Source organism: Anneissia japonica, unplaced genomic scaffold (assembly GCF_011630105.1).
Source record: "Anneissia japonica isolate Jap-2015-1 unplaced genomic scaffold, ASM1163010v1 scaffold287598_len761594_cov195, whole genome shotgun sequence".
In the NCBI taxonomy this organism is placed as follows: domain Eukaryota; kingdom Metazoa; phylum Echinodermata; class Crinoidea; order Comatulida; family Comatulidae; genus Anneissia; species Anneissia japonica.
The window spans coordinates 620,453-634,489 of NW_022705477.1; the positions used below are offsets into that span (position 1 = coordinate 620,453).

A 14,037-nucleotide genomic window follows, 5' to 3' on the forward strand; every position below is an offset into this window, starting at 1 on the left:
CTTGGTATAATTTTCAAAAGCTGAAAGTTTGAGAGTGAAGATCAGATATTTATAATACCTTTCATGCTCTATGACCGAGAATTAAAGGCTGGGAATGTAGAAAGCTGAGAATTAGGGAATGTATTTAATTGGTTGTGAGAAATATTCCCAAGTTAAGGATTGAGAAAGACTGAAATGGGAGCACCTTAATCAACAAACCAGAAATTCACTGATCTACATAGATTAACTACAAACACACAAGCTGAAATTGTAAACTAAAAACTATTATTAAGTTGAAGACAAAAATACAACAATCATTTTCCATAGAATAATCAGGAAGCAACAAGATGACAATACAAGGCAAGATATTTGCAAATAGGTCCAGTAACACAAAAACTATTACAAATAAAAACTTAAGACTTCAAAAAAATACTAGAAACCATGGGGTACACACAGTACAATACTCGTATATGTACTGTACTTGTGTACCAGTAAACACAATGCCATCTGCAACTGGCACAATGAGTGGCACATCAGTGATGGTGCCAGGGAATGTAAGTGGGTTTGGCCAGGGACCGCCCAAAACCTTCAGCAGGGGTCCATGAGGTGAAGCTTTAGAAGCTCTTACAATTTAGGGATTTGGGAGGCTAACTTAATCAATTTTACAGTCTCACAATCTTTAACATTACATATGAAATTTGTTTTCTCTCCAAAGAATTGATTTTTCTCCAGATGAGAACCCTGCCTTCTCGGCTCCCTGGTGGCACCACCGCGGTAAGCACATCATAGTGGCACTCTAGTAGTTTGAAAAAACTGTATAAAATATACTTGGTAATAATAAAATAACTATTTTCTTTCTACAACTATATTCATTACAAAAAGATGTTCAAATTCATCATTAATACTGATATTTACTAATACAGTAATATAATTAGCTACTGTAATACAAGAACAGCACACCTAAGTCTAATCACATTTTAATTCCCCAATGTGATCATTGTTCACTTGTGCGTCGAATACTAGTGTTGTATCGACATACTGTAGAGCTTGAAGTCAATTGCCTCCAGTCAGATTCAAACTTTCAACGCAAGCCCCAGTGGCCAGGTTGGTTAAGGCATCTGCGTAGACAGCAGAAGATTAAGAGTTCAAATCCTGGCTGGGGAATATCTTTTCAAATTTCTCTTCTTAACGTTTACAATTTATATATTCATAAAGCACTACTACAAGGTGATCTAAAGAGTCTATCCCTCTTTGAATGTAACATTTCTTATATATCTTTGCTTTACTATATATGTAATGTATATAATATATATACACATACATACAATTGAAAAATTTAAAGTGTTATATTTCTGGTGGTTATGAATTTATGCACAAAAAATGAAAAGGAAGACATGCATATGTAATAAATATTGGCGAATATTTCAAAAATAAACACACACACCATTATCTACAGTAATAAAATACTATGCAAGTACTATTTCTATCATCAAGGTGGGTTTATACTGGTAATACATTTTAAAATAGTCTATCCTAATATGATATCCACAAATAAAAAAACATTTAGTCTACAATCAAGATTAAAAGGTATTGCTATTAAGTATTAGAAAATCTTAAAATGTAATTATTAAATAAAGAGGAAAACTGTAGCACCAAATTCAATACACTGGTTTTGATTAAAGTTTCTCTACATATACCAAACATGTCTTGAGTAATGTGAAAATATGATGAAAAGAGTATCTTTGTTCTACAGTCATTACTACATTCATTAAAATAAAATCTATCAAACTTTAATACATGTAGCTTTTTATATTTAATATATTTTTATAGTAATCTTTCATTGTAATGATTTGTGAACCATTTAACATACAGAATTCAATCATAATGTTGAAAATTAAATTTTGGTAGTGAAAAGAATAGTGATAGGTACCAAAATTTTATTTTGGTACCTATTATTGCTTTCACTATTCTTATATAACTTAAATTGTAATCCTTACTCAATATTTATTCACTTTGGTCCTACAAAACAAAAAAAATAAAATCAGTAAGGTTCTAATTGGCATAGATTCACTGCCAAGACATGCTTTCCTACTACAGTACAACAATCAACATTTCATTCTTGACTATGTCAACTTAAAGTTTATCTTCAGAGACTTGAGGGCGTAATTTAGCTAGTCGTTCAAGCTCCTCCTTGATGACTCTCATTACTGGCTGTGGTGTCTTTGCCCCCTTAATTATTGCAGTCACATTCAACTCATCAAAACTATCATCCACTGGCTTACCAATTCTCTTCTCTTTCTCCAAAGTGGATAACATATCAGTTGCTGGTCGTTTACTCATAGTCGGTACCTTCTGCTGTATGGATCCATCTGACCACCTTTCCTCGTCCAGGTAGGACCTTGAAAGATACGATTGCTGGAATGATGTCTCAGCTTCATAATTTCCCGGTGCTTTTGTTACTGGCCATTTACCAGTAGTTGGTACCCTCTGTTGAATGGACCCATCTGGCAACGTTTCCTTGGCCAAGTAGGACCTTGAAGGGTATCCTTGTTGGAATGAAGTCTGAGCTTCATAATTTCCTGGTGCTTTGGTCTTTTCGAACAGTTTTAAAGGAACTGCTGGGCCTCCTCTGGAGATAAGCTCTGACTCTGGGAGTGTTGAGAGAGGGGGTAGTGTCATTAAAGCACCTGATGGAGACTTAATTGTCACTGGAGGGGAGGGATCTAGACCTCCAGGCATAGATGCCTACAACGAAAGATGAAAAAAAAATTTCTATAATTGGCAAACCAAAAAAACTTTCAAACACTGTTTGTGAAAAAATAAATGTTGCTTATTGGCATCAACTACATGATCATTAAGAACTGGTCGTGAACATGTCAAAATATGTTTCAACTTACTTGAGGCATTAAGACAAAAGGGAATGTTTATAGCATAGTCCACAATTAGAATTCTCAATAGCTATAGGCTGTATATAGACTCAACAAAATTATGCCCATGAAAATCATATTGTCACTTTACCGCCAGTAAAAAATTTGAATTGAGTTTGATAGATTTCTTTAAGGAATAAATTACCTTACTCTACGTTAGTGTTTTATTTTTCACATGCCAACAAACAATGTTTCGGCGAGCATCTGCCTATCTTAACGCAGGGCGCGTTGTATTGGTGTGAAAAGTACCAGCCTAGAAACGAAATATTCCTCGCGGCGCAATACTTAGGGTTTTGTTTAACCTTTTGCATATGGACTGCAAAATGATCAAACTGTGCACTATAGAAAACTGGTGTATGGTTTGGGATAGGAAAATACTTTACAATGATTACTTCACTATTCTTTCATAAAACCTGTTATTATCAGAGAAAGCAGCTTGATAGAATACAACCGGGGAGGTAAAGATTTCTATGGTTCAGGGCACACACAGTGGACAACACAGGATTAAATAAAACATGCTATACTGATGTATAAAATGGTAATTGTTAAACGTGAAACATCTTTATTATAAAGGCATAATTACTGGTTCCTTGGTAGGTGAGAGTCTGGCCATCTGATCCTCTGCGTCGTAGATACTCCAGATTACACCACCTGTATCCTCTGATAGTTGGGTGACTGGCACTATAACAACCTTCCCAGGACCTTCTTTTGTTTGAGAAAATCCATCTACAGAAGAATTATACTTAATTGTTATTCAAATATATATAAAAACGATTGCAGAGAAAACATAATATATATGATATCATACATTGAAATTACATAGTTACAAAATACCTCTCATTTCATGGCCTACTGGTGCAGTCTGTTGACGTCTTAAAAATGGGTGTCGACTTCTGAAGACAGAATCATCACTATAATGACAATAAAAGAAAATAAAATTAAATGAAATAAATTAGTTGCAATGAATTTATTGTTTAGTTTCTAAATGAAGATTAGAATTTTTTTTTTTTTACGTCCATATGTAAGTATGCCTGTGTGGTGTTTGGAAGGAATCCTCATATTGAATCAGATATTGAAAAAAATTAATAGTAATAATAATAATACTATCCTACATTCTTCTCAAAGTCTTCTTTTTCTTCTTCTTCCATTCTAGTACAGACCACCTGTCGGTGTACTGTATTTTCATACTGGATGAGGGCTGGGTCTGTGAGACGGACCAGTACACCGGACTGGGGTAACCCCCTACTCGCCTCAAAAGATGTACTGGGTTCTTTATAATGCACAAGAGCCAACTTTGTAGACTGGGCCTATGATTTATAGTCCTTATCCAAGAAGACTTGCTCCACTTCCAGAGCCATAAGCAAGCGTGCTGTTTGAAACAGCGCCAATATTATGGCTGTAGGTTGCGGCCCCCTGCCTTAACCGCTCCGCCATTCAACTCGCTTAGATTGGCTGGTAATCAATTTGTCTTTAAACTGGAAACTGAATTGTTTTGATCTGTGTATTATTGGAAGTTGATAACAATTCATTGACCTAATAGAATATTTGTATTTTACCACAGAGCTTATAATATCTTTAGAAAATATAATAAACTTACGTATCACTTCCAGTATACGCATCAGTCGAAGACATTTGTTGACGTCTACGTTCTCTTGCTTTCGAAGCTTTCTAATAAAAAAGAAAACAATCAAAGTTGTTAACATGCATGGCACACTCAAATATTTCAGAACAAGAAACTTACCACTATCCAGATATCTTAGCTTGCTAAAAAAATGTCACGTGTAATATTCCTTTAATTAAAACAAGCACAAACATTTAAAATACACCTTATAGTCCATCATGCTTGAATTCTCTGCTGTAGACTGTAGAGGGCGTACTGCATTTCGTCCAGTTGGTGGGAGATTCACAAGAGAAAATGCTTCATCCAGTAGAGCATGCATACGCTTTCGGGTTTGGCCAAGCGAGGACATTTCAATATCACCGTTTTCATTCTAAATCAAAGATTAAATTATATCTGAAATCAATAGTTGTTATCTCATCAATTTATGGAATGTGGGTCTCAAGTAATCAGCTCTAAACCCAACTTGGTTATAAATATTATTAAGGGTTCCAAATGACCGGTTCCTCATTTTTAAAGCCTCACTGGAGACTTGTTCAGGGGTGCTGAGTCTCCCGGACATTGGAACGGCCTCCCACATTCCCTCAAACAAGTAACAATCTCCCGTGAAATAATTCATCTCCTGCAAATTCTCAATACTTTCATGTTTTTACTACTTTTTATTATCAATTGTTTCACGGAAGTCAGATGGGTGTCACCATGCGTAGCAAAATCAAAATAAATAAATAAATGTGTTTATAAAAGTTTTCTATCCAGATCTCCCGCAAGGGACTTCCTTTAACTTGGGACCCTAGCTTGTTTATAGAGTACCAAGAATCTCAAATAATTAGTTTTTCTTGCAAAGATTACCTTGTTATTATATGTAAATAAAATTGTTCAGGTCAATGCCGACCTGTGCAGCCGTCGGCCAAACATTATGAGAAGTGCTTACCTGTACAGCCGTCGGCCTAGCATAATGAGAAGTACTTACCTGTGTAGCCGACGGCCTAGCATAATGAGAAATGCTTTCCTGTGCAGCCGGCGGTCTAACATAATGAGAAGTGCTTACCTGTGCAGCTGATGGCCTAGCGTAATGAACATCAGGTAAAGAACTGTACATTCCATCTTCTTCAAGTTCTGTATCATCCTCAACTGACGACGAAGCATGAGATAACTTATGCTTTGGTCTTTTATCTTTGCTTTTTCTTCTGAAGATTAAAAATTAGACATGGTTGGTGGATATATTCATAATTTCATAATCTATTTCACCATATAAATAAGATAAAAACACTTTAAGACCACAATAAACCAGCATTCCCTGCAGCAATTAGTGAACAAACAAAACAGATCTGAAATCATATCAATTTCAATGAATACCTCATACATATTTATATCAAAATATGGTTTATAATAGCATACACTGTAGCCGCACAGCAGGCTACTCACTTGCGTTTGTGGGGTGCCACAAATGTAGTTACAGCTTGACTTTTCACAACCTCAGGTTCCAAAATGGCACTAATTTCAGCCTGAGCTTGTCTCCATTCGGCCTCTTCATCTATAAAAACAATACGTTAATGATGTCTTATGAAGAAAGAAATTTGCTAAAATTTTGTTATATATTTTGATACTGTATATTTGGTGTCAAAATATTGTGTGGACAAAGAAAGGTTTCTTTTTCATGTCAAAAAGAAAATAATGTCACAAAAAAAAATTCGAAATCTGTCCTTACTTTTCTGTTTTATTACTTGTTCTTTTCTCTTTTGTAATTTCTTTGGTGTATGCTTCATTGCTTGTTGTTCAGTAACATGTGAAAACATTCCTTCCTTTGGTTGTCTACTTTGTTCATGCTTGCTCATTTTTGAAGTCTGCTGCCTCTGTGAAGACACTGATGAACTCATCTTCAGTTCATCTTCAGTTGTAGACACAAAGCTATCGGACTCCGAGATTGCATCATCCTGCCGCGATATCGGTGTCTTTGAACGAGATGGAATTCTTGGTGGAGCTGGAAGGCGCCTCTTGTCCTTAACCCTTACACTATCATCGTCATCGGTGTGATAGTCCGAAGTCTTCACAGACCTTTCATCTTCAATAAACTGACCCTGTGAGTGATCTAGAGCTGCAGGAGATGATGCAGCCCATCTCCTCTTACTTGCAGCGTATGAATGGTAAGGATACTAAAAACAAACAAAATAATTATTTATTTTACCATCTAATATATCATAATTCTGATTCTTCATTAAAATCAGAATATACTCATTTATTTCATAAATTATAGAAAAGTAATCAATAATAATATTACATTAATAATAATATTAATTTTTATGATAAAGAACAAAAAATATCAATACAAAATTATCACAAGGGTTAACACAAATTAAATAAGGCCAACATTATAATTTATACATACATTTAAAAAGGAAAACTGACCATTCATTGGAACTAATACAAATCAACATTTTTATATATAGTTCTTTAAAGTTTGTTTGATTGGATCCGAATATTTTAGTTTTTTACTATTTTTTCCTAGCCTATACCTAGACTGGCTTTTTGCCTTGTATTTGATGAATTCTATTAAAAAAATGAACTTTTAGAATTTAAACACAACAACTTAAAAGGCTATAAGGTAATTTACTTTTTGCTTGAACTGAAGAAATTTCAAAGTCTCTGGGTCAAAGTTACCATCACGAGACTTAGGCCTACAGCACCAGCAAAAGCAACAGAAAGTCAAAAATATGAATGCAAGAACACCCAACACCACAGCTGCAATCCAAATCTTACTTGCTGGGCTAGAAGACTGACCATACACTAAAACAAAAGCACAATACCGTGTTTACATTACATTTCTACAGTTAACAATAAATAAGAATTATAAGGTCAACTACGAATGATACATTGAGTAAAAACTGGTCATTCTGGAATCTCATTGCATGATTCTTCAATCCTCTTCATAAGTTTGGAAGTTTTTTGACATGATTGAATGCAGGATCAATGACGACACCAGCAGGAGGGGGCAGATATAGCATCAAAGCAATGGGCTAAGCCCTTGGACCCCACAACGGCTTTGTGTCTGGATCTGGCTGAGCTCTCCTGGAAATTTTTAGACCCTCCTGTCAGACAGCTTAGCCCCCTCAATGTATATCTTAAGGCATGTCCAGACTATCAAATTTTATTTAACAAAAACATGTGACATGCCTAAATATGGTAATGATGATATCACATCATGACCATATATAGGCACATCATGACTATATATGGGCATAAAACAATTTTTAATCAAAGTCTGGACAGAGCTTTAGAGCCTCCACTGTCCAGTGCCTTTGGAATGAAAGCATAAGCATTGCAAAACATACTTAACAACCAAGGCACAATCTTCAATAAACTATGATATAGCATACTAAACATCATACCATACATCATACAAAATCTGTTGACAGGTATAGAAGGTAGCATTGGTTTTAACTTTACCTGTAACTTGTGTAGCAACGGGGTAGCCCAATACAATTGAAAGTGCCTCGGTAGATAGCTGTTGCATGGTGGCAGCAGACTCAGCGGCAGGTATTCGTTCACCTCCTTCTACGATGTAGTACACAACAGACAGTGCCTCTGAATTGCTGTCTGTTCTACTGATGTCAATATGCTGAAATATTAATAAGCTTTCATTAACAATCTTATAAAGAACAACACAAAAACTATAGTATCAGATCATTACATCGATAATGGGGTAAACTATACTGGAGTAAGCTTTTGGTATATATCAAGAAACATTTTTAAAAGAATTGATGGATTATTGAAGAATAAGCTTCTAGTCTTCAATAAGAGTGTCATACTTGGCCCACTATTTCCCAAAACTACTTTTCAGTTTATGCATTGCATTTGTAAATATGATCCACATCAACATTACTTATTATGGCATTAAAAATGGACAGTATTGTACATGACATTTTATATACATGATTACAAATTACAAACTTGAGGTATTTTCTAAAATTATCATGTAAAATATAACCTGAACTGTAATTTCATCAACAGCGACAGCTCTTCGTCTCCTTGACGATCCTTGCACCTTGGCTCTAGCTTGAATGTATGCTGATGCAAGCCTGCCCTCAATGTCCAGAATGAATTCTATTGACTTGGTGTCTACTGAGGTAGGGACGTTAATTTCTACAACATACAAGAAATAATACATCTCTAAATATTTTCATTATGTATCATGCTTTAATCTCAATTTATTATTATTATAATTACTAATAAAATATAATAATACATACCCAGTTCCAGCCATGAAGGCTGTGTAACAAATGATGTGTCCAACGAAACATAAGGCTCCTTTGTGGTACCAGTTGTGATGACATCCACTGGAGGTTTAGTACTTGTAGGAGTTGTAACTGGTGAACTTGGATGTATTGAAGAATACATACTGGTTGTTTTTGATTGTTCTGGTGCACTTGATGGTGTTGGTGAGATGGTCAGTACTGGGGGCACCTCACTTATCTTCGGAATATTAGAAGTATACTCCAGGCTATATGATAGTTCTTCAAGACTACTCTGCACATCCAGAGATGAAGGTAAGTGAGATTCCGACACAGTAAATACATATGTTGAATCTAACGGGGTGGTCTCAGCCTCAGTGTTTTCAATTAATTCAGACATTGGTGAAGTAGACATACTAAATAATTGTGTTACAGAACTTGAAATTTCAAGTGAAGCAAAATCTTGTGATGGTGTATTTACTTCAGAAAGAGAAGCGACACTATAATCTGATTCAGAAATCATTATTGTGGACAAGACTGTTTCAAAAGTTGATGGTTCTAAAGTAATTGTCTCAAAGTCGTCTTCTTCTAAGGTTGATGTCATATAACTAGTTACAAAATCTGGAATATCAGAAACTTGAGTACTAAAATACCTAGAACTTGTAGATTCACTAACTTGTGAAATGGTAACAGTTGGTGTTAATGTTTCCAGCATAGCAGATGGATATATTGTCGTACATGAAATGTAAGTAAACGTCTCCTCCTGATATTGAGATGTTGTAAGTACATTTAATGGGATGGAGGTCATAGACATCAATGTACTATAATTGTTTGTGCTTGATATTTCTAAAAGACTGGTACTATTCATGGATGGCATCTCAGAAATTGTTGGCTGTGTGGTTGTGCCAGTGAAATTTACTGAAGTGGAGGCTACAGTCATCAAGCTAGCATAGTCATCACCTATACTTGATATTTGTAACATACTACTACTACTACTACTGAATACTGCCTGTATGTTTGTGCTGGTAAAACTGGTTACAGTTGAAGCTATAAATGTCATGTTGGTAGCATAGCCATCACTTAAGTTTGATGCTTCCGAGAGAACACTACTATTCCGTATCATCACTGATGGTGGTGTGTCAACACCTGTAGGTTCCAGGATTGTGGTACTATAGACAGAGTATTCATCAAGCTCCACGTTTGCTGTAGGATCCACAGATAGCATAGTAATTATACTAATAACTTCAAATTCTGTAGCAGCCAGAAAAGGATCAGTGGTTGTGTTTTGAAAATGATCGAATGATATGTCAGATTCACTTGTCACTCCACTTGAAGTAGATGTTACAAAATCCTGACCAGTAATAAATATTTGAGAACTCAATATACTAATGTCAGATGGAAACAACATGAACTGGGGCTCCGTAAAATATTGGGTTTCAGATGGACTCTGTGGTAAGTCTAACACAGTTGTCTCAAAAGAACTGTCAAGTGATATATCAGATACATTTGTTACTCCACTTAAAGTAGATGTTACAAAATCTTGACCAGTATTTAGTATTTGAGAACTTAATATATTAGTGTCAGATAGAAACCACATGAGTTGGGACTCTGTTGAGGTTTCAAATGAACTCTGTATTAATTCTAGTACAGTGGTCTCAATATAACTGTACAATGACCCAAGAACATTAATGTTGCCAAAAGAACTATACAGTAAACTTGGAGTATTAGATATCTCATCAGAGCTCTGAAATGATCCAGTTACAGTGGAGGTTGCCTGAGAACCATACAATGAAAATGAGAAAGATGTATCAAATGACAATGGAACATCAGATATCTCAGAAGGTTGAATGGCTCCTGAAGTACTAAATAAATCAATTTCAGAAGACTTCACTAACTGTGTAATATCTTGAATAAATATATTGCTTAAAACACTGGAAGATACAGAAGGAGCCATAGTATTTGACATCAACTGGTTCTGAAATTGTTCTGTATTAGTCTGTGGGGATGAAAATTCTAATTCAAGAGCAGCCCGCTTCCTGATATTATGTGCCTCCTGGCTATTGGTCAACACTGATAATGTAATTATCCTGCTTTCTGTCTCAATTGCTGTCTCATCTTTGAATACACCATTAACAGTACTATAAATATTTAAGTTATCAAAATCTGAAGTATAAATTACATCAGATAATGTTTGATAGCTGAGGGATTCATGTGGTATACTTGCTGAAGTCTGCACATTTGACAGGTCTGACTTATCAACGGTCTCTGGCAAAATCAAAGATGATGATAATGTTGATTCAACAGAAATGGATGCATTAGGTTGAATAAAAGTAAAAATTGAAAGATCAGCTGCTGTGTTGGTAGTTATTTCAATGCCCTCCCTGATTACGCTGGTTGAAGCTACAGATGATGGAAAGTGACTAAAATCAAACAATTGCAATGTAGAATTTTCTGAAAATACTGATGTTTTCCAATTCGATGATTGAAAAATTGAATTTGTTAAACTGTCTCCAACTTCTGTAGGATTTGAAAAAAGTTTAGTAGCAAAATTATTATTGATTGTAGATAGCATTGGTTGGCTGCTTATTCTAAAATCTGTCATTTCTGAGTTTAGAGCCTGCTCAGATGAATATATTTCTGTTGAGTACTGATGACTTCTCAAAGACCAACTTTGTGTTGGGATTTCATACAAGCTCTCTTGCACTGAATTTTTCATTTTCACTGACCATGATGTCATGTCCGGTGGAGCATAACTTGTATCACTGGGTTGCTGTAATGTTGCCACTGAATTAGGTAATGTCATTACGGTGGTAAAACACATTATAACAGGTTCAGGTTCCTTTGAAGTTAGTGATTCTTGCATAACATAGCTTGTTTCTATAGATTGGCTAAATTGAGTTGCAACTGAAATCATGGATGGTGTCAGGAATTCTGAAGATGAAACTGGTTCCTCAAGTGTCCTTGTCATCTCAAAAATACTTTCTTGTGAGTACACAGCTCTTGAACTACCGCCATTCCCGAAAGTTAAAGAGATACTGTACTCATTTGTAGAATAAGATGCTGAACTGAGTTCAGATATTGTAAATGAGCTCAACTCAACATTCATGGTATTTGCTGTATAATCCATAGACAACTCTACATGTGTCATGAAATCATCCTCCCCTTCAGATGACTGCAACACTTGTGTTTGTAGCAATTTCAATGTTGACCTCTCTAAAGTATCATCAAATGCCTCTGATAATAACATTTCAGAGGTGGCACTCATAACATCAAGAGATCCTAATCTTGAGGACATCAGGCTACTATACATCATTTCTGTATAAATGTCAGTGGATACTTCAAACTCAAACGGTGTGGTTGGTTGTATTATTCCAACAGTACTAGCTGGTAATTCATCTTCAAAACTAATAAAAGTCATAGCATCACTGGAGTCCATCACTTTCATGCTACCAGTGCTAATAACAGTATTCAATAATTCTTGGTTGAAATCTGTGGTAGTCTCACCAAACTCTGGGAAATCAGTTGTCAATTCATTTGAAGGTTTTAATTGCAATGATGATGACGATAACTTAACTACATCATTTAATGTCACTTCAAGTGTTGCAATATTAATGTCAGCTGAACTGAAGATATCAGTATTTATTTTTTCTGTATTTGGAATCTTAGTGTATTCCTGGTTACTTATTAAGGTTTCATGTACCATTGTTTCAGCTACAGACTCTGTTGGTTCCAGTTGTGATGTACTGAAGATAGTCATTTCAAGTGTTGAGTGTGGATTGATTGTCTCAGCATATGATTGTTGCTTTATTGATGAAAACACAGAACTTGGTTGTCCTAAAACATCAGACATCGTTGCTGCAAGAGAAAGCGGTGACTCACTAAAGGGTGGCAGATTAAATAAGGACAGGCTCTCGGATGCAGCCAATGACAGTTGTTCTAATCTATCGGCTGATGGTGATGTTAACGATACTGATTGGTAAATTTTAGTTGATAATGGTACACTTGAATGTGTAGCAACCCCTTGCATTAGCAATGAGCTAGTTTCTTGCATTTGCAAAGAAAGCTTTACATCTGATGTGTCACCTGTCTGCAGTTGGACTGTAGATAACAAGTCAGGACTCAACGCTATGGACGTCAGCTCCAAGGCTGAAGAGTGAATCTTCAGGATTGGGGTTGACAGATACTCATCTCTTTCATCTGAGTCATATACTTCAGATTTCAAATACAAAGATGACATCGAAAAAGATGAAAACATTGATGTTTGCAGTTGGTCTCTATTAGTGATGGATGGAGATGGCTCCAGAGATGTAACCACAGCACCTACAAATCAAAATATGAAAATATTATCACATTAACATTATTTTTTAGAAGAGTTGTCATTTTTGTCTTTAAAATTAGTATTTATTTTTAAACATTAGGCACTGTACTCACCTGATATCTGTTGGCTTACAATGAAAAATGAAACAAAAACCATCACTTGAGAACATTGTCCTAAAATCAGGTAGTTCCTGGTCGAATTCCTGAAATGCATCATTTACAACTCCAGGTGTCTGATGTAATTCGTCTGTGTTTTAAGTGTTGAGTGGTTCAAATCTGACATTGCTATATTTAACAAAGAAAAAAGTTCATTAAGACCACAAAAATCAAGATGAAAATGCCTACACTACCTGATATACCATACATAAGCCAATCTATCTCAAAACCAAATGCTGGTTTTATGGTTTCTTTATAATATTATTTAATATTAATGTTTGATTAATCAATAAACTTTCACTTCAGATAGTCTAGTTGTTGTATATACAAGTCTTAATTCCAGGAAGAACCTTCTACTTGGAGTTTAAATCAAACAGATCCTATCCATATGTTTGATTATATGCATAATATTAAAATATGCTAGCCTAGGGCCTAGGCACTACATCCATCCTTCAGAAACAAAAATTCAACTGGATTGGAGGAAAACAAGAATGTAGCTCACAATCGTATTATAATAATAACCAAGTAAACCAAGTTAACTACAGCAGACCTAGCTTAGCTTCATTGTACCTTGTCAAGGGCTACAAACCTGAAGGGGTGCTAATGTTAGTTGTAAAGCCCTAATTAATCAGATTTATAGAGGGCGTCATAACGCTGACGTATAACAAAGGTAACCATGGTGGCATTTGGAAAGAAGTGTACGTAAAGTTTCTCGTACTTAATTTAGCCTGCCTTGCCATCTAGAATCTGTAGAGTTGCGAAATCTTTAATTGAAATGTCTACAAAACTTTGGTGAGTTGATTCACGCTGT

At 35.4% G+C, this 14,037-nt stretch overlaps 1 protein-coding gene across 1 annotated transcript; it reads right to left on the reverse strand.

The window, feature by feature from the left end:
- Positions 1-6: 6 nt before the first annotated feature.
- On the reverse strand, positions 7-13,351 carry LOC117105543 (mucin-17-like). The gene is made up of 13 exons (XM_033246708.1): positions 13,185-13,351; positions 8,772-13,073; positions 8,510-8,664; positions 7,969-8,140; positions 7,136-7,308; positions 6,233-6,677; positions 5,950-6,058; positions 5,573-5,711; positions 4,733-4,897; positions 4,504-4,574; positions 3,741-3,817; positions 3,490-3,632; positions 7-2,724 (listed from the first exon to the last, which is right to left on the reverse strand). Exons 1-13 carry the CDS (start codon positions 13,285-13,287, stop codon positions 2,113-2,115), a joined length of 6,666 nt encoding a protein of 2,221 aa, XP_033102599.1. The 5' UTR covers positions 13,288-13,351; the 3' UTR covers positions 7-2,112.
- Positions 13,352-14,037: the final 686 nt, after the last annotated feature.